Consider the following 27,362-nt stretch of genomic DNA (forward strand, 5'->3'; position numbering starts at 1 on the left):
TTTTTATATTAAATTTGTTATTAAACCATATTAATCGTATGACAGTTTGACACGCTCCCAATTTACTTGTTTCTATGTTAGTATTGCCATCTAGTGAGTAACCGTAGAAGTTTCATAGAACAAACGACACAAGAACGAGAATCTCAAAATTTACTAACTCCTGTTTGTTATAATTATTTAAAATATAATATTTTAATAGTTTTGCTTTCTGAAAACACATTGTTTACAGTGCAATGTTTTAAGAAAAAGTTCACATTTATATAAAGTGAAGTCATATATATTAATCCTGTCACCTGGTTCGACAGCGTCAAGAACTTACAACGTTAAAATCCAGGATTTGATTTCTAATAGTGAGCACGCCATATAGCTCAATGAAGTCTTACTCTAAAAATACAAACAGCTGAATGAAAATTCATACATTTCCATCGTACCTAACAATTAAAATGTAGAAATGTTTATAAACTGGTGTTGTTAATCTACCTTTATAAATTAATGTTATTGAAATTACTTAGCACTTATAATTCATGGTTATAACCCAGGAAGTATTCTAATGAGTTTTTTTATTATCAGTAAGATAAAATTAACCGACTGGAAGGTCGGTGCAAGTTGTGCATTACGGTGCTTAACTGAAGATGGCTTTCAGTTGAATACACACGCTATTCTAAGAGTTTGGTGTGATTCCAATAACTTCTGGCAGTTTCTATTTCATAACGAAGACCAATTTTTATTCTTTCGTTAGGCCAATCTAAGACAACCTTAGAAGACTCTGCCACGTTATTTCTCAATAATGGAAAATTTTCGTAAAAAAATGGTCTTATTGCTGTCCAGGTGGAAGCTTTCTTTAACAATCCCATCTCGAAATGGACATTATTTTACCATCTTTACTGCTAGCGTAACCCTGTTAATAGACATTACTTTATCACCTTTACGGCTGGCATGACTCTGTTAATTCACATAAAAGTATTCTGGAACACAGAAGTAGTTAAAACAAGGCTCACATCATTATGTTATAAAATATTCCACTGCCTGATACTTTATAATACTCTAGTTATTCTCAAGAATTATTCAAAGAGACCAGAGGGTCATAATCCTTCTAATACAAACAGAAGGCTGCGTAACTATGAATGTGAGGCTCTTTATTCTCACTACAGAGAAGTGTCTTTCTCATCTGTAGCTTGTATACACAATATAAGTTCCGAGAAAATCTCTTGTCTATCAAATAGAGCTACATTTTTGAGAAAAACAGGGTGTCATAACTAATGTCATTTCATCACCTAGTCATCTAGAAAGCTTGTATGCTGTGACATCTAGATTGCTTGACAAATTGACTCAAAGTTTGGTATGACAAGGAACCTTATTAATTCATCATTTTCCTTATCAGGCAGGTAGGGATGATCTTTCATTTAGCAGTGGCCAAATAGATAGGAGTTCTGGCTGGTAGGGTCCGTAATAAGCCACAAACTGACTTTATAGAGCAAAAAAAACAGAGCTTAAAATGCCATCATGTCAACCCGTCTTCTGATAAATTAGAATTTCTGTTAACAACATTGGATCAAAAGCTACAGCCTTGTTGAACAGCACCGAATCTTTATTGTAAACATGATATTAAATGATGAAAGAGAATAGGTGTAATATCTTTCACAGCATGACAAAAGCACATATCTTACGCTGGAACAAGTGTCTCCAAAGTGTCTCTGAACATTCTAGTTAAAATCAGGTTTCGATTGTAAACTTCTTTAATGGACGTCTCAGAAATACACAGATTCTCCTTCAGCAAATCTGTGATACCTGAAGGGGATAATTTCAGTATAATTACTAATATCAGAATACAATAAATAGTGTTAGTAATCTATAAAATATTTGATTTATAAAAGAGAGAAAGCTATTTCAATAAAGTAAAGGGGAAAAAAGAGTTGGAATTTTTCTTAATAATTGGATTTTTGTTTGTTTGAATTTCATGGAAAGCTGTCTGCGATAGTCGTCCCTAATTTAACCGTGAAAGAGTAGAGGGAAGGCATCTAGCTACTCATCACTACCCATCACTAACTCTTGGACTACTCTTTCACCACGCTCCACAGTGGCACAGCGTTATGTTTGCGGACTCACGCCACTAAAAGGTGGGTTTCGATACTCTTGGTGGGCAGAGCACAGATAGCCATATGTGTAGCTTTATGTTCAATTTCATACAACAACTCTTTCACCAATGAATAGTGGGACTTACCGTAACATTATGACATCCCCACGGCTGAAAGGACGAGCATGTTTTTTTGGTACCGGAGATTAGAAACCACACTTCGTAGATTGGGAGTTGAGGGCCCAAACCACCTGGCCATACCTGTATTTTCATTCATTCTAATCATTATCTCCACAAGATAGTTTCTAAGGATTTGATTGTTTGTTTTGAATTTCGCGCAAAGCTACTCGAGGGCTATCTGCGCTAGCCATCCCTAATTTAGCAGTGTAAGACTAGAGGGAAGGCAGCCAGTCATCACCACCCACCGCCAACTCTTGGGCTACTCTTTTACCAACGAATAGTGAGATTGACCGTCACATTATAACACCCCCACGGCTGAAAGGGTGAGCATGTTTGGTGCGACCTGGATTCGATCCCGCGACCCTCGGATTACGAGTCGAACGCCTTAACACGCTTGGCTATGCCGAGCCCAGTTTCTAAGGCAACGAGGTTTGATGACGTTTCGTTGTGAGAGTATATAGAAGAGTTAAGTGGAATTTAAAGTTCAGTGTTTCAGAAATTCCCATACATTCCAAAGCACGTACTTGTAAGTGGTGATAAGTCTTGTTTATATAAACAGTTTTGCAACCACCACATGAATATTTATATACAACCTTTGAATGTAAGAGCGAAGGTAAGATGTATTTAGTTCTAAAATATTACTGATACGAAGCGACGATTTGTAGATAATGTGGAGTCAAATCTGAGAGTAGAAAGACCTAGATAGCTTATTGAGATGGGTTTTAACTTATATTATGTGTATCTGATTTAAGCCAAGCTTTTGCTACCTTAATTTCTAAGGCTCTGCTAGATAAACTATACATTATGGATATAATGGGAAAGTTACATGATTGTTTTATAAATTACTTGAGTAATAGGATTACAATAACATGAGTTGGAGAAATAATGAGTGATAAATGACAATAAAGTGTGATGTTCTACAAGGTTCTGTTTTGGGTTCACTCCTGTTTAATATATATTGTAAATATAGGTATAGATGGCAGTCATTTTTTTTTAGAAAACTGGTTTTCTGGATTCAAGTGTAATCATCAGTTGCTTCCTCTAGTGTTTCAACTTTCTTTCATCCAAATAAGTTTTGAGAGCGTCACTTGCACAACATTTAAATTCCTCTGTTAGACATAACTGTCTTAGTTTGACGAAACTATTGCCGATATGCATAAAATTACACCACCGATCAAAGTAAACCTCTTTAGTAAATTCAATGTAAGTTTGATTATCTTGTTTACAATAACCTCGAAACTTTTAGTGATAACCTTCCAATATTAACTCGAATGATTTGAGAATAACTGCTTTAACCTTATCATAATCCATACAATCCTTTAAAAAAAACAAAAAGCATACGCTTCTTGTGTTTTACCAGATAAAACACTTAAAAATAATAATGAGCATTTTTCAGTGGGCCATTCCATAGTTTGGCAAGCTTTCTCAAAATTTTGGATATATCTTTCAACTTCATTTTTGTTAAATGGTGGTTCAAAGTAGTCATGTTTCCATAATCTATCGGAGATGGGTCTAATTACCATTTCTTTCAACCTAATTTTTTCTCGGCTTCTGTACATGCTTGTTCAGCCTCGAGATGTTTACCTTCTCTTTCTGCTTCGATAAGGGGTTGTTCTTTCCGAGCTTCAATGCGGACTTGTTCAAGCTCAATTTTTAAATTGGATTTCTAACTTATCTTTATCACACAGCTCTGGTTGGCTAGTGGAAACACTAACGTATTCCCCAAACGCTTTCTCAGACAACAAATTGTTATCGACTAACAATTCAATAATATGCTTTTTTAGTTTATTTTTTCTGATTGATTATTTTAATCTCTGATTTTAAGATATTGGCAATTTGGAGCAATTCACTTTTGTTATATTTTTCTCATAGTTCGAGAGAGAATGATTCAAGAAAATCATGATAATGAGACATAGACAGATCTTGTCGGCACTGATAATTATAAATCGAATTATGATTTGAATTTGAACTTATTTCGAATTCTGTTTCTGATTCGGGTATCGGACACAAGTTTCAATTTATTATGCTACGTATTATAATTTCAAATAACCGGAAATTTGAATTTGAGTTTAGAAGTTAAATAAATGTTAATATGTATTACATTTATGGTATTTCCCAACAACACTGATACGCACAATTTTCTCTCTTAACATAAAAATATTTTAATATACAAAAAAATGCAATTTATAATAATGGTTATTGCAAATAATTAATAGAAATAATTATTTATATACAAAAAGTTTACAAACTGACAAACAATAATCAGTTTTATATCTAGTCTGGAACTTAATATTTTATCGACGGTCCAGGTTCACGAGACGCAAATTACTTTTATGTTGATACACAAATATACTTCACTTGACGGAAATGCTAGATAGTTGTATTCTTGTTTGGCCTAACGCAGTTGTACAAGTTTTCTTTTCACAGGGAAAGATAGTTATCTAATGTATTCGTAGAAATACTAACGTTCAAAGTTAATTTTCTGAAGTTAAATGGTTCTTAATGATCGAAATTTATAAATATTTCTTGTCAAATTATGCAGTTTTCCGTTTTATGTGCGTTAATTACATTTATAGCTTTGAGGCTTATAGTGTAGTACCTGGGATTGACAAAGCTGTCACTTGGCGTCTTTTGATAGCTTGCCATTATATACCAGTCAAGCGAGATTCTGAAACGCTCCACAATACTCTAAAACACGCTAGTATTTTCGTAAAACACATATTGTTGATTCTTGCTCGTGAGAATCTTCTACAAATTTAAATAAAAGACGGGACTTGCGCAATACACATCCAACATTATACGTCATATGCATAAAACCTATACTGAAATAAACGTAGGCATTAAGCTATGTGTATAATAGTAATTCTGCTACAACTTCAAAATGAAACTAAGGTCCATATGCTACTACTTTTGCCAGCACTTACCGCAAACAATATCTTTATGGTAAACCACTCCAAACTTGCAAGTCACTTGTTAATGCTTTGATTTCAGGAAATGAGAAGTGCTTTAAGCTGCTTTTGTGATAGAGGATCACGTTCTCGCAGCTGCTTTTCTCCCCTAGTTTAAACTGATTTGGATTTGCTCTAACGCTGGAAAAGAAACTACAAGAAAGAAAAGATGGTTAAAATCTTTCAAAAAAGATGGAAGATAGCGATTATGAGAGTTCAGCAAATGCTGATTTAAGTGAATTTCCGTTATTTTTGAGCACTGAGGAAAATGACGATGAATATTTCTTCATGTGCTTTAAGCAACAAAGAAAATCTGTAAGTAATTCATCCCAAAGTAAAAGATAAAATAACACTGTTCCTAAGAACAGTCTACTTCAAATGATATAGAATCAAACATGTTCTCTTCATCAGCTGTTAAATCTTTCTTTATTTACTTCAGTACACCCATTCCATCGCGTGCAGCTGTAGAGCACAGTTTTTCAACAATTTCGAAAAGCTGATGCTAATGAAGTCAATAACTAATTAAAACAATAGTATAATTGAACAAATCAGAAGAGACGTAATACCTTCTAACATTAAAGATTCTTTATTTAATATTAGCTCATTTAGTCCTCCGTAATTTAGCAGTGAAAGGCTAGAAGGAAGGCAGCTAGTCATCACCACCCTCCACCAACTCTTGGGCTACTCCTATACCAACGAATAATGGAATAGACTGCACATCATAACGTCTCTACAGCTGAAAGGGCGAGCATGTGTGGAGGGACGGTGATTCGAATCCGTGACTCAGAATACCACTCAAGTCATCTAACCACCACGACATGGCTATGTTTTATATATATGTATTAGATCTTTTCCTTTAGATATGTCGCGGGATCGAATCTCCATCACACCAAACATGCTCTCTGTTTCAGCAGTAGGAGCGTTATATGGTGACGGTCAATCCCACTATTCGTTGGTATACACTATACACTGCTGAATTAGGGACGGCTAGCGCAGATAGCCCTCGAGTAACTTTGCGCGAAATTCAAAAACAAACCAAACCTATAGATACTATTATTTAATGGGCCTGGCATGGCCAAGCGCGTAAGGCGTGTGACTCGTAATCTGAGGGTCGCGGGTTCGCGCCCAAGTCGCGCCAGACATGCTCGCCCTCCCAGCCGTGGAGGCGTTATAATGTGACGGTCAATCCCACTATTCGTTGGTAAAAGAGTAGCCCAAAAGTTGGCGGTGGGTGGTGATGACTAGCTGCCTTCCCTCTAGTCTTACACTGCTAAATTAGGGACGGCTAGCATAGATAGCCCTCGAGTAGCTTTGTGCGAAATTCCAACCAACAACTATTATTTAATGTATTGAAGACTGTATAAATATGGATAAGCTTTTCTAATAATTTTTAATGTGTTATTGTAGCAATAAAATAATACCATTTGCCAATAAATCTGCATTTTTCTTTATTACATTATCCAAAAACAAATTATCGTGAAAAATGTCAATTTCGAAAGTAGCGGTAGCGCTGCTATATTTATCATTTAAAGCGACAACAATATCGCCGCTGTATTTTTGCTGTCAAGCGGTAGCAGCTCGATATCTCAAAGGTACCTTTGTTTGTTTGTTTCTAAATTTCGCGCAAAGCTACTAGAGGGCTATCTGCGCTAGCCGTCCCTAATTCAGTAGTGTAAGACTCGGGGGAAGACAGCTAGTCATCACTACACACCGCCAAACTCTTGCGCTATTTTTTACCAACGAATAATGGGATTGACCGTAACATTATAACACTCTTACGGCTGAATGGGCGAGCATGTTTGGTGCGACCGGGATTCGAACACGCAACCCTCAGATTACGAAGGGAACGCCTTAACCCACCTGGCCATGCCGGGCCCGTAAAGGTAGCGCGCAGTGTAATATCTATATGTGGGATAATGCAAATTATTAGATTTCATTTGTTTTGCAGATTGTTTTTGTGTTTTTTGACGTGTCTGTGTTTTTCTTAGTTTGTTTAGTTTGTACAACAGCTGTAACAAAGAACAGATTTATGTTAGTAAGGCAGTGAACTAAATGTGCAAATTCTTCATCGATATTTTCTGTGATGCATACAGTGTAGGCTAAACGTAGGAAGCTTGTTTAGCGTGTATAGTTTTTGATCGATTACTTAATTAAAAAATCAGTTTCCATCACTTCCGCTGTGTGGAGTTTTTCTGCGAATTATAGTGGCGAAGTCTGATGGGGGAGATGTGTCTGATGTGTAATTTTTTTAAATATTTTCTCTTTGTAGATTGTTTATATGTTAGAAGAATTTGGTTGTTTATCTTGACAAATAAAACAGTAAAGTACATATCTAAGTCAAAAAGAAAACTTATATAATGAAGTGACTATGGCGTGTTGTTCTATGCGATTTAAGAAAAGAGTGACTAAAGTGCCCGATAATGGGTTTCCATACAACAAGTCCGTGTAAGTTAGAAAGTACAAATATCTCTATTGAAAGCAACTATATGTGGCTAGCTGTAACAGTTCGACTAGATGTTTCATTTTTATGTTGATTCTCATTTAGAGTCTTGCGAAATAATTTCTATAGTACGTTATATTGACTCATGACAAGGCTTTTAAGGGAATATGTTTGTGAATCAAAACTATACATAACGGCGTTACTGTCTACACTATGGGCCTGGCATGGCCAAGCGCGTAAGGCGTGCGACTCACAATCCGAGGGTCGCGGGTTCGCGCACGCGTCGCGCTAAACATGCTCGCCCTCCCAGCCGTGGGGGTGTATAATGTGACGGTCAATCCCACTATTCGTTGGTAAAAGAGTAGCCCAAGAGTTGGCGGTGGGTGGTGATGACTAACTGCCTTCCCTCTAGTCTTACACTGCTAAATTAGGGACGGCTAGCACAGATAGCCCTCGAGTAGCTTTGTGCGAAATTCCAAAACAAACAAACAAAAGTCTACACTATGTGATCATTGTGGGAGGTGTGAAGTGTTTTTAACTGGGTGCTTGTTTTGGAAACTCAAGTGGATTGGTTTGTTTTAAATTTCGCGCAAAGCTGCACGAGAGCTATCTGCGCTAGCCGTCCCTAATTTAGTGAAAGAGATAAAGCAGTTAGTCATCACCATCACCGTAAACAATACAGTTGAAAATTTACGAAAGTTATGGTTTAAAATAGTTATAAAATGATGTAATGTTATTGAATTTTATGGACTTTCGGTAAACCGTTGGTGCAACAACTTGTAAGTTTAAAATTAATAATTTATTCCTTTAATACTATTTTGAGTTGTTTACTTAATTCCTTATTGTAAATTTAGTTGAAGTCAGTGTTTAAGTAAATAAACTTAGACCTATCATTCAATATGTATTTACCATTAAGAAATCACACTGTTCGGTTGGTAGATTCACGACAGTTTCCTTTATCAGCTCTGTAAAAGGCAGTGTCTTCACTGTTTCTAAGAAGTTTTAGGCAGTTTTTTTTTTCTATTGGCATCAAATTTTGTTTTATTGGCTTCTTGCGGTTTAGTATTTTCGGAGTTTTTTACTTATTTCATCTCACGCACGTACGCAGGGGAGGTTCGAAGGGGTTCTACTGAACTCCCTACTTTTGCAATGTGAAAAGATTATACTTATATAGAAGTAGCGCAGCTGCTTATGATATTCAACGTTTTCTTTGTAGCCTACATTCTTCTGATGAAACAACAGCACTATTTTGACTTGGAATAGTCACATGGAATTGCTTCTGTTGACACTTCATAATTGGAAGTTCAAAGCCGTATTCCTACTGTCAGGTTTTGTAGACTAAATTCTTTACAAGGCAAATGTATGTACAAATATTCGTTAAACGGTTGGTTATCACAGTTGTATCCAGAGGTTAAATAATCACCTCTTTTCAGTCAATATTCACACAGGTTGGTTCAATTACTTCAGAACACAATTGACAAGATTGATTATACTTCTCTGCTTTGTTATGACAATACAGTTTGATAATTTAATTCTAAAAATTATCACTATATACTCTTTATCGCTAAACTCACAATCACATAATCTAGATACAAATAACGATCTTTCAACGCGTATTTATACCTCGAAAGTAATCTAAAGGATTCTATGCAATGTTACACATCCTGATGTAATAATACTCGATTAAAACAACGAAAAAATTCGAAAAGTTTTAGTAACAGAACGCAACAATATAACAATTGTTATATTGTATAAGACGAGGAGTAAAATCAGGCATTGTCTTAAGAGTAAACAATATCGTCTTAAACACTGGCAAATACCCTAAGCTCGACCTTCGACACTTCTTACTAAACAGATTGAAATACCTACGCAAATGTTTTTTTTTTATTTTTTGTCATAAAAGGATCGGCACGTGATGACAAAAGTTTGGTTTGGTTTGGTTTGAATTTCGTGTAAAGATACTCGAGGGCTGTCTGCGCACGACAAAAGCACAGTACTATGTAGACTTCCTGCTTTAAAAGCTAAGATAGTCCATGACATACAATTAGAGTAGTTACCTTATGTTGAGGGCCCGGCATGGCCAAGCGTGTTAAGGTGTACGACTCGCAATCTGAGGGTCGCGGGTTCGCATCCCCGTCGCGCCAAACATGCTCGCCCATTCAGCCGTGGGGGCGTTATAATGTCACGGTCAATCCCACTATTCCTTAGTAAAAGAGTAGCCCAAGAGTTGGCGGTGGGTGGTGATGACTAGCTGCCTTCCCTCTAGTCTTACACTGCTAAATTAGGGACGGCTAGCACAGATAGCCCTCGATAGCTTTGTGCGAAATTCAAAAACAAACAAAACAATCCAAATGTTGTGCTATACATTTAACTGGTGTTTTAAATTACAAAGTTTGTCTTTAATCCATGAATACCTGTTTTGATAAAAGTAAAGAAAAGCAATCTTAATATGTCAAGACATGTTCAAGAAGTAGAACGTTACAAGCAGTTTTATAATTTTACGAATATGCTAATGTCAAACACCCATTTGTAACAACTCTGAAGAAGCCACGCAAGTGAAACATTAGTTTAGATAAAAAATATATATATTTTTTTATATTTATCTGGAGTGTACAGGTGTTCTATCTTTCTTTTTTATCAAAATATGTAAATCCTCCCAGTATGCATTACAAAATTTGAAAGAAAACAAAATTTACCATTAATACCTATGTATGATATTATAATTATTCTATATATATGGATATGTGCAACACTTTTCACCATATATTTTGTATCATATAAACTACAATGTCATGTTAAAGCTATGTATTTTTTGTAGCCTTTTCAAAATTGCTACGTACTTTTGTTTTCAGACACTTCTAATTACAACAACTTTCTTTGGTTCCAGTGGTCAATGTGAAGTTTGTGAGGTTGACACTATTGCACTATATTTTTTTAGTGATTACCTTTAACTGTAAATAACGGTTTAAGGTAAATGTGAATCTTGTGATTTAAATGCTTCAAGTATTGCGAAAATGTTAAATTCACCAACTTTCAGAAGTGATAGTTTATTGCAGGTTTGTTTATACAGCTGCATACAAATCATATGTTGTGTAGTTCAACTGTTATGCGGCCTGGCATGGTCAGATGGGTTAAGGCGTTCAACTCGTAATGTGAAGGTCGCGGGTTCGCGCACGCGTCGCGCTAAACATGCTCGCCCTTTCAGCTGTGAGAGTGTTATAATGTGACGGTCAATCCCACTATTATTTGATAAAAGAGTAGCTCAAGAGTAGGTGGTGGGTGGTGATGACTAGCTGCCTTTCCTCTAATCTTACTCTGCTAAATTAGGGACGGTTAGCGCAGATAGCACTCGTGTTGCTTTGCGCGAAATTCAAAAAACAACAAATCAAAAATAAACAATCAACTGTTGTGAATTGGTGCTTGTTGTATTATTGTGCCATGTTACTAGAATATTTTTGTTTTACTTGAGTATTATTGCATCATAATATCTTACAGTGTGTAGAAAGTTATAGGCCTTCGTCAAGGTATAAATATGCATATAAAATGAAGTTCAAGTTAAGTTAGACAAAGTTAATTAGAGATAGATAGATAGATCTGGACTGAGTAATTATGAGTATAGCCATAAAGAGCATATAGTAGCACACTCTAAGTTAAAAGTATCACAAACTGTATTTTAATAACAGAGTAAAAATAAATAATTTTGTCGTTAACTGTGTTCTAAAGAAATTAAACAACCTGTGTGAGCTTTGACTTTTTTTTAAGGTTCTGGATACAACTATGATAACCAATGTTGTAACGTAAGTGAAATTATCACAAATCGTATTGTAATAACAGATCACAGAAGAAGAATTCGTCTTGTCATATGTTTTTTAAAGTAACTGAACGAGACAGTGTCGACTTCAACGGAAAAAATAACTATTTAAAACTTTGGATACAACTGTGTTGATTTAGTGTGTAATGAACATTTGTGTATATATTTAAATTGTTTTAATATATTATTTCTGAACAAATGTATATGGTTGCTGCTTGTTGAAATGTATTGCCAACAAGTCACAGACACCTACTGTAAAGAACTTGGCTCATTCACATGTACATAACAAAATCTGACAATGACATTGCTGATATACAAACTACTTTACTCAAAATACTTCAAGTACTAACAACTTCATTCTTCTTGGACCATCATCATCGCACTAAACTATAGCAGCCATAGACTAATCAAATATTTATCATAGTATTTCTGCAATCACTGGGTCATTCATTGATACTGACAGTTTACTGACACGAGCGAATCACTTAATGAAAACTGTTAAGCTGTTAGTAATATATCAAGTACTGAAAAATATTCCTATCTTTACAAGCAAACCAAAAATGCTTTTTCTACTCCTGTTTCATGGATATAACTGAAAATTTAAAGTAGCTTGGATAGGAAAATACCCATGGTTATCATAAAGCCCAAAAATAGATAGTATTTTTTGTGATCCTTGTGCTACCCTTCTTCCAGTACATAGTCGACGTGATAAAATAAAATTTGTCAAGAAATCGTTTAACAACTAGGTAACAATTAGTAATAGTTAAAGCAAACATACTGATTTTTTTATTATCGTGTTTCTGTGCAGGCTGCTGATGCTTCGAAGGGTTCCATTGAACATCCGTCATTCAGTAAAATTGATACTATTACCAACAGCACCCTTCAATCATGTATGACTTAAACATATTCTCAATCAATCTGTTTGTGCCATTTTGTGCTTAGAAAAAGAAGGCTTGGTACTTCGTGGCAATGTCAAAAATGTAAGTTCTTCCAAAAATTCTGGCAATTTTCTGGTTTTCCTGAAACATTGTATTGGAAATGATGAAATACTAAAAGCTCACTTGTATCACCCCAAGGCAAAAAAAAATGGTACATATTTATCTCCCTACTCACAAATTAACATCCTCAATGTCATAAGATATGATTTAAATTGAATAAAAATTAGTAATCAAGTAAAAAAAGTTGAATTTTGCTACGTTCTTTCTGATTAAATGTCTTCTCACAATGTGGAACATTTGCCAGTATTTCTCTGCTTTGTAAGTGACAACTGTAAAATTAGGGAAGAATTTACTGGTTTGTTAAGCCAGAGTAACAGATATTGTGTGTGCACTTACAAAGATATTGACTGATGTTGGATTATCTCCACATGAATTGTGTTGTCAATGGTATGATGCAGCATCCATCACAGATGGCGAAAGATCTAGTGTCCAAAAACAAATATAAAATATTCAAAGCAAAACCTTGTACATACACTCATTGCACGAGTCACTTATTTAATCTTGCTATTATAAATTCATGTTCAGTTTCACCAATATGAAATTATCGATCAACTTAAAGGAATGATTACTTCAATTAAATCCTCAAGTAAACGTGGGTTACTATTAAAGGCAATATATCAAAAGAGCACCTAATATGGAGCAGTTCATCACGTTTTCCACTACTCAATATGTGCATTACACGTTAGGTTGAGATATTGAAGTCTGGGGAAAGTTCTGTTTATGTCTCCCATTCTTAGTTCACATGCATGAAGTTATTGTATATGTAGATGATAATTTTGAAATATCTAATGGCAACTGGGCTACTGAAGATAAGAAAAATGCCATGGTTTATCAAAGAAATACTGGAATCTTACAAATTCATTTCTCGTTTAACAGCTTTACTATTTGAAAGACGCTTCTGTAAATTTTCTAGTGTTTCCTAAATAAAACAATGCTGTAAAGAAATGACTTCACCAAAAGTGAACACAGAAGGTTATTGACATCGTACTTTCAAGCACAGCAATAATATTGTATAAATCATATACGAATGTCAGATGTCTCGAGTTAGTCAATAGCAAATCCAACGTGCAAATGTAGAATATAGTTTTGTAAAGGATTAGTGTAAAAACATAGTAACCGTTCCTTTTCGTGATTACATTATGAGTAATCTTTTTTCCAGATTTGATATGCATGTAAAACAAGCAGCATCAGTTCAGAAACTTATGTCATCAAAACTCACACACTAAATTTCTATTTCTGACATCAGACAATCTATAGATTTTTAGAGGAAGGACTTGTCAAATCCTGACGTTTTTAATGAAAAGCTTCATTGATGGAAGACAAGATGTCTTTTTATATCTTTCCAGGAAAGGCCCCAGATACCGGCTGATTGATTAAAAGTGTGCTTCAGTGTACTAAATATATTTATGTTACTGAAATTCTTCGCCACTAAGTTCATGTGAATGTCAGTCCTCCACTAGTTGAATAATTATATCAGATATACACAAACTGAAGAATAACTAAGTGCTCTATCTTTAATACATAATCATTATAATGCTGTTATCAACATTGAAACAACATATAAGTTATTTATGGTAGAGCACATTTGAAGAATGGAGCATGCTTACATGTTATTTCAGTAGTGAATACATGTACACATATAATAATCAATGACTGAAATAGCCAACATACTACTGTTGTACAGAGTTGTTTCAATTAGTAATATAATTTACAATTAATAACTTCTCTGGATGTAGATAGTGTCAGTATTTTATAATAACAAAGCATGAACATGTATGTTAATATCAGTCTAGCTACACATGCAGTGTTTCCCCTAGTGACACAACAGTATGTTTGCGGACTTACAATGCTAGAATCCGAGTTTCGATACCCATGGTGGGCAGAGTACAAATAGTCAATCGTGCTGCTTTGTGCTTAACTTCAAACAAAAATATGCAGTGTTCTTGTTGGATGTTTGTGTATTTTAGGCAAAACAATATGAGTAAAAGTTTAAGCTGTTTCATTCTAGACCACGTATTTTGTTTCATCCATCATCATGATCCAAGCTGAACATATATATGTAAAAACGGCTCGTTTGGGTTGAGAAGATATTTTACGTAGAGGAACGAACAACGTTTCGACCTTCTTCGGTCATCGTCAGGTTTACAAAGAAAGAAAGAGGTAACTGACCGGAAGTTGACCACATGTGTGAAAGGGGTTGTGTAACTCAGTGTCGGAATGTAGAGGGCGCGCTTAGATGTTTGAACATAAAACGCAGTCTGGCTAGTTAATTAATGGACAATTGCTGTACAATTCTTATTAATTCTTTATGTGTAGTTATCAGTTTAGCCATCAATTTTTGACCACGTATTTTTTTAATACTTAAAGGGCTTTGAATTAGACCTTATATCACGGATAGAGAAGCTTGTGATAGTTTCATAATACAAACATTTTCAAAATCACCATACTTTTAGATATAAGTTGAGTTAGCCCTTTAATATAACTAAAACTTCATAGTTGAACTAAACGATAAAAGACTAATAAATAAATAGTAAAAACTATAACTTTCATAAAAATGAAAGTTGCTATTTCATTTTTAGTTTTGTTGTTACTTCATGCAAATATTGAGCGAATATTTTAATTTTATATTTAAGGAAAAGGCGCTAGGTGTCGCGTTTTGGATAAACTGTCTTCTAAAATATAAGAAGTCGCACGTACGTATGCGTTCACTGTTTTATAAAGTGTTTGTAATCGATATTTTAAAATATTCTAATTTGTGTATCGTGACACAAACCTGAAAAGTTGTAAAAGTTGGTTTAGCCTATAAACTCACTATTACTTAATTTAAACGTAACGTTATGTTTATAACTTTTGAAGAATGAAATACTAACCAAGTAAGCAAATATTTTTAGATGATTTATAATAATAAATTATGAAGCATATGAACTGTATGGTTAGTTATTGAAGATTTTGAACTATTACTACTAGTATTAGTATTATACGACAGGTAGCTATTTGGTACGTAAATACGTTATATTTACAGTTTAAGGCTGTTGAGGGCTCTTTCACAATCACCCTGAAGTAAACATTTAAAGCCGCCATTTATATATCGGAAAATCATCGATATTCCCCTTAAACTAAGTTAAACTTTAGGTAAGGTCTTTTTTCCAAATCTCAGATGTGTGTCCCGTCATATTACCAGTAGTATCGTGTTTAGAATACAGCAAAAAACAAAACAAAAGCAGAAGATTTTCTTTATTTTATCAATCTGTTGGATAGTCTTGTAATGCAAGGTGTAAACTCAAATAATTTGACGCTTTTAGACTTCTTATAGCTATATCCTTTTCACATGAGAAAATACGAGATCTTTAACTCTTCCTTCCTGGGAATCATACTAGTAGAATATTAATAAGTAATAGTGCTCACCTGAACTCGTTGCATTAATTTATATAGAAAAGAAGAAATCTATTCCTTTGACTTGAATTTGAAACCAGTATGTCTGCAAATACATTATAAAAAAAACAACAACAATGTTTTATAAACTTCAGTACTAATACCTATACTATAATACTAAATTGGATTTTTTAATTATTATTTTTAACTATAATGCCACCATTTTAAAGGGATTCCACCTTACACAGTTATGCAGTAAATTTCAAATTCTGGCCCCTTTTTTTATTTAGTACTAAACTACTGCTTATAATTACCAGTGCAACTCTCATCATGCTAAAAACTATCCAGTACTCAGGCACCAGGTCACTGTCTTTTGATCTACTAGGAATGAAAGGCTTACATATCTGATCTTTGACCTCTTATAAAAGTACAACAACAACTTCTAGATTTGAGCATCAAAGGCAATAGTTTGTAAACTCTCAGGTATCTGTATGTTTAAATGACATTTTAAGTTAATTACTACTAAAATTTATGTATTGAACCAAATTTAGATCTAACTCTTCAAAACAGGATTTTCATCTTTACCACGATGCAGTCTATTTTCACTGTAGGCTGGTGTAATGGTATATGACATATTACCACATTGGAGTGATATAGAAGACTGAACACAATTTCTGCAATGCATGAAGTTTAGAGCTAGATAATTAATTTTAAAATATAATGGATTGCTAATAAGTATCACTTACATGATTATTTCACATGAAGTAGAAATTATTATTCAAATTTATGGTCAGTTCAATTAATGTCATGAAAACAGTAAACTACTTGGAAGTTAATGTTTCCTATTATTGTTATCTGAAGTAATTGAGTAATTGAAATTATTATTAAATTGAGTAATTTCATGAAAATAATCAATTGTTTTTTATTATTCCAATTACTCAAGTAATCAAAATATTGCTATTATTATCTCTCAGTATTATTTTTGATAAATTCAAGGTTGTTCAGTTTAATTAGTACCATGGTGCAAGAAATTAATAAGTTAATTAAAATTGATATTTTTCATTATTACTATCTTTGACTATTCTAACTATCCAAGTTTATGTAAAAGTAATGGATTAGTTAATTGTAACTAATTAATGAACCTGATGATTATTCGTTATGAAATTCTAGTAATTGTCTAGTTCTAGAATGAACACAAGTTATTCATATAGATTAATTTTGTTTTTACTTTTTTAGTGCAAATTTTATAATCTTTGTTCAAAGGTATTTTGATTACATTGCTGCAAGTTTTATTTCTTGCACACATAAAAATAGTTTAACAGTTGCTTGTTTTATTTATTTACTTATAGATTGTGTTATTACTCAGCAAGATGATTTTGTAGTCAGACTTTGAAGAATTTATGGTAGGAATTGAAAGACATTGAGACTTGTTTTATTAAAAAGAAAAGAAAACCCAGGGAAATTTAAATTTTGTTTTTCCACCAATTATTTGTAGAGAGAGAAAAAAATGCTATTGTTCTGCCCAACGTGTGCAAACATATTAGTAGTTGAGGAGGGTCCTCAGTGTTATAGGTTTGCTTGTAGTACCTGTCCTTATGTACATAATGTGAAACAACGTATCACTAACAGAAAATATCCTAAGTTAAAGGAAGTAGATGATGTATTAGGTGGAGCTGCTGCTTGGGAAAATGTGGACTCAACTGAAGAAACCTGTCCTAAATGTAACCATGGCCGTGCTTTTTTCATGCAGATACAGACTCGTTCAGCTGATGAACCCATGACAACTTTTTATAAATGTTGCAATCCTCAATGTGGACATCAATGGCGGGATTAACACTTAAACAAGCTAAGGATTATGTATTGCTCATGGTATATTGCACCTGTAGCTAAACCCAGAATGAAGAATAGTTGCTATGGTGTAAGAAATGCCATGTTATTTCCTTGGTTACCATCTGACAGTTTTATACTTATAATCACCAGGAATTTGTTATTAGATGTAAATGGTTTAGTAAAATGTTTTGTTTAAAGTAAGTGGGTCATATAAAAGATAAATTCTAATGAAAGTTAAATGTTAAGTATGAATCTAATATTTTTATACATTGTGGAACTTTTTTTTCCCCAAATTACATTAATGATGCCAAAACAGAATACAACTTGTTTGATTTTATTCTTTCAGATCTGTGCATATTAAAAAATTATAATGAACCTGAAGAGGAAGATGTTTATGGTAAAAGTAATCTTTTTCTAACAGCTCTAATATCTTGAAGATAATATATGTATGTCATATATTCAGACAAACTGAGTATTCATTCAACCTATTCAATAAGTCTGCTAAATAACAGGAGATTCATTAGAGTTATAGATTATGGAATATAACTATATAACTAAGCCACTTAATTGAGTTGGTGTTAAACAGAATAATAAAGCTAGATACAAATGTAGAATAAAATGCACAATCAAACACAGAGTCAATGTGTATACTTGCAGTTTTCATGCCAGACAATCACTTTCAACAGCCCTTTTATATCCAAGTGTTTAAACATATACAGTACTCTAAGTTGAGATGAAGTTCCATACAGACCAAATGCAACATTTCTTAATTACCCAGAACAATCTTATTACAGTGTTCTAATTCAAGAATGGTGAAGGATGTAACCTCATTATCACCTGAACAACCACTGAAGGATATTGCTATCAAGCAGTGTTCTCCTTTAGCATCAGTGAGCGTTTGTTGTTGTTTTTTGAGACCAACAAAAGAGCATAGGTAACAAAACTATATCAATTTAATGATTTTCTTAACCAATGTATATGAAATCTGCACATATTCAGAAGAAAAAATAAGTTTAGAACAAATATTATCATACCACAAGACAGAATACCATGGTATATACATATAAAACAAGTCCTGTCTATAGAGTATAGAATCTAGTTTACTTACTAAATTTCCAACATTTTTCTTCTCCCTATTGTATTATCACACATTTATTTGACACATGCATACAGTTTCATAATATTGTATCATTTGTATAGTTGTTTATTTAATATCCTATCACAGTGATAAGAATTTTTATAAAACAATTCTTAATCAACACATTGAACTTTCTCCAGAGTTAGTAACAATGACATGTAGCAATGTTACTCAAAGTGTAATACATGTACTACAGGTGGTACCTAACAGTGACAGAAAATAAACAGAGATACCTGCTTTAAAAAATCCCTGATCCCAACATGCAGGGCTCTATGTTGGTCTTGTACATATCAACACTGAGCTTAATATTCCTGCCCCTACTCTTTGTTCACAAGCAGTTCCACCCCTCAAATGAGCATCAATTTGTTTACTTACAGGTACGTAAGCAAATTATATTTAGTGGACAATAGTAATAAAGTTCATAAGATTCTTTCCTTTTCTTTTCTTTTTGTACATTGCTTGTATTATCATGTGACTGTCTTCCTCTCTCAGACAGCAGTTGGATGTTATTCATATCAGCAAACACTTGATTGGATGTATCCACAGTTCCATGAAGAGTTCAACACTCAATTAGTTCTAATAACACACACTTCTAAGTTATTTTGTCACCCTTTTGGGGACTGGATTGGTTTTTCATGTAACAGAATTGCATCTAGGCAGCACCATTTTGAATTTTGTGACATGTTCTGCACTTTTTGCAGCATTCTTTAGTCCATGTGGCAACACAAATTGGAAATAGGCAGAGATGATGCATAAAATGGGAGCTCCACACGTGATCAACAATCTAGACGAAACTGAACAGAGGCAGTTACATGAAGGTGATCATCTGTAAATGAAAATAGATATGATTAGGAAGATATTCTGCATTGCAAGTTAATATTAATTGGCCTGGTTAATATCACCTTTGATCTGTATATTTAATCCTAGCAGTGATTCCTTCAGCTAGATGATGCTAAGTGTCATCACTCCCAATAGGGTTTCAAAGAAACATGACAAAAATGTTAAAACATTGGTGATTGTCAGCCAATAATTGCATTATGAGATCTGTGAAGAAACAAGTCTTCTGTTCCAGTCAAATGGAAGTCAAAAGTATGAAGCAAATTCAAAAAATTGTTGAAAGTGCTCATTCTAAATTTACAGGTTAATATAAATGTGTGCCATGCTTTAATATAGCCATATTCTAGGATATTTTATGTTCATTACCTTAGTTTAATATGACCCTTATCTTTCACGTATATTGGTACACCACATGTACGTTTGTATTTCATTAGGGTCCTTCTCAATGATTGGAATTCCTGATATGTCAAGGCATTCTTTATATAAATGCACCATATTTTAATACATTCCATACATCTGATGGTGTGTGTCACATTCTGTGTACTGGACATGCCATCTTACATCTCTGTCAAAAGAAAGTGAATGACTGCAGAAATTCAAGGAAACAACACATATAATGTATTGATGTCAAACAGGAGCAGCTTTGGTTTAAAAACAACATTGTTTACACATTGCTAGAAAGCTAATCCTTTATCAAAAGATGATTCTTAATAATAACATGCATGTCATAATATTTATGAGCTTGTCAAGATTATGGCAAATGATTGGGGGGGGAAGAGCAGTTCAAAAGAAATTTTATACAATGCACACAAATCTTATATACAGGAACTATTTCCTTATTTGGTTTTGCAGTATTCAGAATTTGGAATTGGAGAACTTTTAACTGTTAAGCTTGTGTGACAGCAACCAGCATTTCTTGGGAATTAGAAGATCGTAGTTTCAGAGTTGATCACTTATTCAAGTGGGAGGTATTGATTTTTTGTAGTGATTAGTAAAGGATCTGTTAATCATGGAATTGGCCCATTTGGATTTATTCACCCCCCATGACATTCCTTGTTCTCACAAGGCATATCAGTAGCGTATAGTGATGACAACAGCATTGATCCTCTAAATATTTATGCATCCAATTTTGTTTGCCAGATTACTTTCCCTAAGAGTTTTAACTTCTTCATCAGATGATGGACAGCCATTTGTGAGGGATTTTCCTTTCAACTGAACTTTACTGAACTGACAGAGAATAAGTCAGTCAATAGTTACACACTTCTGTCATGGTGCAATGATTTCAGGATACTGATAAGTTTTTTTCCCAATATCCACCATCATCAAACAAGACTTCAGAAGTTGTTCAATGCCACTGAATATTTAGCTAATGATAATGCAAGATTCAATACAGACATAATTCATTCCACAGAACTTGTCCAACTGTGTGCTGGAGCTGTTCTTACTGCAATCTGCATGTCAACCTAAATACAATCACATCTTTTGATAACATATCAAGGAACCCAGAAAATTAACACTCCTACGAAAAGACGTTTCTAATCCTGATTTCTTCAAGCCCGTTCCCCTGGCTGTGGTTTCACTAGATAGTAGATAGGGACAGTGGGAATCTCATTAATCCATTCATTAATGGATTTAAATGGCAATTTCATTTAAATACAAAATTATTAGCCTAATATTAATAACCTTTCAAGTTGCTCTGGGGCCTATTAGGCCGCACTTTTCATAGGAGTGTTAGTACATTATAACAGTAGTTAGTTATAACCAATTGGTCAGTAGAGGGCATTTTCACAAAAATATGGCTTCCATAATTACAATGTACCACAATATAATGTTATTTTTTGTTTTTGTAATCTTGCATCAGACTGAAATACATGTAAGAAAAATTAAGCTTCCAATCTTTATTTTCAACTAAAGAGGATAATTTACAGCATCAATGTGTCAAGACAGAATTATGTCACTCTACTTGCAAAGACAAATATCTTGCTTAATAAGATCTTTTACCTTGGTTTGAAGATGACCCAAACACAGTGTAAAAAACATATCTTCAATCAGCAACAGCTGCATAAAAATTGCCGTTTTGAATATTTTGGTGAGACGAAGTTACTGCACAGCTTTACTAAGCAGTCCTTGGCTTGTGACTTTGAAGGCACTTCTTCAGCAATGAGTATGTGTTTTCTTATAGCAAAGCCACCACATTGGGCTATCTGCTGAGCTCACTGAGGGGAATTGAACCCCTGATTTTAGTATGGTAAATACTAAAATATACTGCTGCACTAGCAGGAAGCCCTTCAGCAATGAAGTGACATTTTCATTATTTTCCTCATCCTGATCATTATTTTGATGTTCCAGTATGAAAGAAACAATGTCATCATCAGATGGCAATCCACAAACTTCATTTTCATTGTCTACATCCACATAATCCAAAAATGGTATTTCAGGAAACTTGAAGTGTCAAGATAGGCTCTCCCAGAGACAGCCAACTTCTTCATTGGGATCTTATTAGAAGTTTATAAGTTTCACTGGAATTATAGTTATCAGCACTGACATCAACTTCACTCTCTATGATGAGACTGCACAGTATTTTGCACAAGGGAAAATGACACTTTACAGAAGCAGTTGGCAATGGTCAATTTTGTAACTTTCTGCCATGATGAATGTAGCATATCAATTGTGTTTTTGATGTTGATTGTTGGCAGATTTATTCCAGAATCGATAGACACCAGCATTTTCTGTACAGCCTGTTTTCAGTCGATGCTGGTTCATTGTCAATGGACATGAGGATTTTTCTTAAAATCAAGCTTTGTTATTTGTGTATCCAATCTCTGAATAAATTACTATCCATCCATGCTTTTTTGTTTGCCTGATAATCGAAAGGTAAAAGGTTCACATTCTTCAAACACTGCAATGTCTTTGATCTTCTTATAATGAATAGTATCAGTTTTTCTGATCCATTTATATTTGTGCACAACATTATGGTGGTTCTTTCTTTGTTTTTCTTTCCTTCCAAACAGACTTCATTTTTAAATGTTAAAATCTTATCAAGCATCAAATGAAAAAATAATTCAGTTTCATCAACATTAGAAATGTATCTTAGAGCATAGTCTTCGATTATCACTGGTCACAAGGTTAACACCCAGTCACCAGCCATATTATTGCTGACAGCAGGAACTTCACCAAACACCAATTTATAGGTGATACCACATTGAGACTTGAATCTTTCCAGCAACCATTGCTGGCTTTGAAAGTGGAATGATTCAATTTTTGTCCCAGTTCTGTGGCTTTTACTTGGAGAAAGAACCTGCTGATCAGAATATTTATTAAATTTGCATTAATAAATCATTTTAATTATGCTTGCTCATCATCATTCTCTTATAAAAACTGGAAATTTTTGCAGATTGGTTTGATTTTATTGTATTAATACTTTTTCTTCAAAAGTATAGACAGTATACCAGGTTTCACATTGAATTTTAAACAGACACACCATGGTGAATACTGGACTACTGGACAGCTTCGATCATTTGGACATTGTAGTCCAGCAATAGAGCATGCTATTTAGTAGGAACACAAGTTGCTGTCATCTTAAAGATGGTGCATTAAGTGCTGCTTCACTGACATAAATGTTCCAATTTATTGAAAATTGTAATGTCACTATTTAATAGTTTTTATTCATGAATTTGTGGATGTCATTTTGCAATGACTAATCATGCTAAACCTGCAAATGATTTCCCAGCTTGTGAAAGAAAAAGAAGTGTTTGTTGTGAGTGTGAAAAAATATTACAAAAACAGTGTACTCTAAATAGGGTTTTATAGTAAGCAACTTCATTTTAAGCCATGTTTATTTACAGTGGTATTTTAAGGGACTTCGTAGTATTGTTCATTGTAACCAAGATAGTATTAATGGGATTGAACTGTATTTGAAAACATATATAAATGAGAGTTTTACACTTCTGTATCCGAGTCTTTGGTATGAACCACCATCACTAAATATCATCAAGAGTGGATTACTTTTAACATCCAATGACTGGATTAACTCCATTTATTCTGGAGCATGACAAAAGAGTTAACTCACTTGGAGTGTGGAATCCTTCAAAGTCTTGGTGACTTAAGCAGTGTAGAAACTTATGCTGTTATCTGCTGGAATATCAGCATTCAAATACACACAGTTGGGGTGAATGAACCTTTATGTTGTACATCATGATCAAGAGCCCTTTACACTGATTTTACTGATGGAAGTGGTTTTTCTCAGTAAGCACCTGTGGACAGTTTCTAACTGATTTAACCATAATCCACCTTTGCTTTATCATTGACACTTAGAAATGTACATATTCTATGACATAATTTCTCATATACTTGAACTATTCAGCACAAAAAAACTCATTAATATAAGATGCTCTTGACTGGTGTGACTGGACTTTAAACTGCATGATTATCTTCCCACAGTATAATTTTGATGCCTTGGTAAATGCATTTTTCAGAATGAATGCCAGTAGCATTTAGAGGGCAAAGGTCTGTTACCTTTTCAATTGAGTACCAGATTAATAAATACTGTAAAAAGTAAGGCACATTATTTTGACCCCATCAGATAATGTAAACTTTTCAACCCGTTTTTTCCAGAGTCTTAAAGAATATTTGGAACATATCCCCAAGCCATCCTGTATTGGAATGATGTAGTGAGTCAGTAACAAAATCAAAATTTTCTGTGAGTAAAGCACGATGAACTCTTTCATCGATATCTGGATTCTGATCAGCAGAAGCATCCTGTGTAGGCAGCTTGTATAATGTGTGATGGCATATTTACACCAATATTACAGATCATTTTCTGAATTTAAGCCCTTTGTTGACGTGTGTTGAAAACATTCAGTTTATTTCAGAATATATCCTGATATAACTTTCATTGGTTCTCTGTACAAAAATAGCTGCTGTATGCAATTTTCCTGGATGATATATAAGAAAGAAAAAAAATCCAACACTTGTATTTGCATATATGTTAATAACTGGTATCTATTTTTGTTTCTCTTTGAGGTTCATGCATCCAGTGTGTTCCATTTATTGTTAATGAACACCATACATTCTAGGGTGCTTCACAGAAGGAAATGTAATACATACACTCACATGATCAAACATCAGCAATATTATGCCATAGTCTAAGGAAGACTAAACAATATACAAGACCCTGTGATTATGCCATGACTTTGCCAGTAAGTTTTTAGCTTTCTTATTATTGTAGGCCTATAACTGTTAATGTCTCATATGGAGAACACTGTACTAGACAGTATTGAGCCTGCAGAAAAAGGGATCTGAAGGTAGGTGACAAGTGCATGAGGCCCAAATTCTCTTTTTCTATCATCATCCTGACAACCTCATTAATATGATGACTCTGCCATTATTTTAGAATTCACTTGTTATGTTAATTACAATGTTTTGCAAATGATGACCTTCAATTTATGAATAGTCTTATTGATATTGTTTGCCATTCAGTAGAGATTTCTTCCATGAGCAGTCCTTATTCACATAACTGGTGACATTTCCTACATAAATGTATAGCAGATGCCATTTTGTGTTTTTCAATAAATGGCTACTAACTTATGTCGGCATCTCATTTACTGACATTGAGCTGGCTTACTGAAGCTATTCCATAGTATATAAAAAACAAAACTTCCAACTTGTCATCAAACACTACAAACAAGATCCATGTATATACCAAGCAATCTAGATCTTAAAACTTTGTTTACCAATGAATGTAGCAAACTTTACAATGTTGACATCAACTATAGTTTCATAATTATGAACAATTGGAAGCAATGGATGCTTGCTGAATCTTCAAATAAAAGAAACAACACCTCTTGCATGTCATAATATTATAATCTGAAAAGGGTTAATTCTAAGACTGATTTGAAATTATTTAAATTGTAAACTATTTTTGTATACATTTCTCAAATATATATATGTGTATATAAATAGAATATTAATACTGAACAGTCAAGTAAAATAAAATCAAAAGGAAGAACTGTGTTAAAAACAGCAAATCCAAACTTCTGACTAATAACTTGTTATAAACAAAAACACTGCACTAATTGAAAGGATCCCCAGGGTACAGGCTACAATGTAAGATACAAAATGCACCCTAGGTTTTGGACATGGAGGATAATTAAGTAATAAAATAATCAAAATAATACTGGTTAGTTTAGATAACTGTTTGAGACCCTTTATACTGGTATAATTTGACTACTGGGCTACTAATTAGTGCCATACCACCATAATGGGAGCTTGAATGCCAACTTCAAGAGGTAAGTTTATTTAACTAACTTACCCCTAAGTGATAATACCTCCTTTTTCCTTCTTCATCTTTACTTTGGAGAGTGATCATGTTCCCACAACTGTCCAGGCAGTAAAAGGTGATATAGGTGGGGGACATGGGCTTGAGCACCCATGTCTCGTTTCCTAATTTCTATTCAAATTATATTATTACAGTAACCAATAAGCTCTGTAGTATAGCCATTCTAAAATGTATATATAAGCAAGATCTGCACCTACCACTTTTGCTTTGTAAGCAAATCCTCCTAGATATAATTGGAGCATGAATTCTCCATTCACATCTAGTTTACATCCATTTTCAGAAAACAGTTTGTGTAAATCTGGCTGAGTGATGGTTTTATTCAAAATATATTAGAAAAATACTGTACTGGCCACAAGATAGAGGCAGTTTTCTCAAAAGCAGCACAATGCACTGTATATATACAAAGGCATTGATAGAAATTTGCAGCATATTAAGTATGAGAAAATCAGGATAGCTCTTGCTGTTCACTGTATACCAATTAGGCTGCATTACACTGCCAAAATGTGGGAATCAACAGTTAATCCTAGACTGCATTTGAACACAAAATGGGTGCCTGGGTAGGAAAGGCTGCTAGATAAGTCATTGAAGCTGCTTCTAAAGGCTTCTTCCTCTCTTGGAATCAATGCAAAGTTACTTTTTACTATTATTACATCATGAAAGAAACTGATTCAGTAAGGACAAGAAGGTCTCTCACACTTAGATGATGCTGCAAGGGTAAGATCTATCACACCTAGGTGATGTTGCACCATCTTACTGGGTAGCTCCTCTAAAAACTTGTCTAGAAGGATATCTTTACAATATTTTGAGGCCATTGTAGAATAAGCTTCACCATCCAAATAGTGAAAATAATTTACAAAAGTAATCAAACTACCAGTAACACTCCCTTCTGACCTTGAATTTAGCCTAATAAATTGCTTTGTTTTTCACCAATTTTAAACTCTTGAACAACACAATTATGAATTTTTGCACACTCCCATTGTTGCTACTCATCTGACTACTTGATGGAGTCTAAGGAGAATAGTGTGTTTCTTAATCCATACATTCCAAGCAGTTATATGCCTGAGACATTTTAGGAAATTATCCAAATGTTCCTTTGCAATACATTTGAATCACTGGAGTGATCTGTTTCATTTTACTTACAAAGACCCAGGATCTTGGCCAGAAATTCTCCTTTCCAAATTCTTGATCATCTCCTGCCTGAGATATTAGCAATATCATTGGCAGAGCAAAGAAGAAACACTAAAAGGTCTAGGTGATCCAGCTAGCAATAACTCCTGATTATACTTTCCAGTTTAGGGAGGTTTACCACTTCTCATGACCCACAATTTTCATAGTTTGGCATGTGTTATATCTACTGCTGATGAGAAGGATCTAGTTAGCATTGTTTATTATAGTGA

The 27,362-nt window shown here is 34.0% G+C and overlaps 1 protein-coding gene across 1 annotated transcript; it reads left to right on the forward strand.

Moving 5' to 3' along the window:
• Positions 1-5,394: 5,394 nt before the first annotated feature.
• Positions 5,395-17,657, forward strand: Polr3K (RNA polymerase III subunit K). The gene is made up of 2 exons (XM_076474624.1): positions 5,395-5,517; positions 17,319-17,657. The coding sequence occupies exons 1-2, from the start codon at positions 5,395-5,397 to the stop codon at positions 17,655-17,657; spliced, it is 462 nt and encodes a 153-aa protein (XP_076330739.1).
• Positions 17,658-27,362: the final 9,705 nt, after the last annotated feature.

The sequence above is a fragment of the Tachypleus tridentatus genome, chromosome 13 (assembly GCF_004210375.1).
Source record: "Tachypleus tridentatus isolate NWPU-2018 chromosome 13, ASM421037v1, whole genome shotgun sequence".
Lineage (NCBI taxonomy): Eukaryota > Metazoa > Arthropoda > Merostomata > Xiphosura > Limulidae > Tachypleus > Tachypleus tridentatus.

Bases quoted from the DNA above. Each gene is read 5' to 3' on its own strand.
- Polr3K (XM_076474624.1), top strand. From the start codon at position 5,395: ATGGAAGATAGCGATTATGAGAGTTCAGCAAATGCTGATTTAAGTGAA. The intron at 5,518-17,318 runs GTAAGTAATTCA...AATTATTTGTAG, and splicing joins TTAAGCAACAAAGAAAATCT to AGAGAGAAAAAAATGCTATT.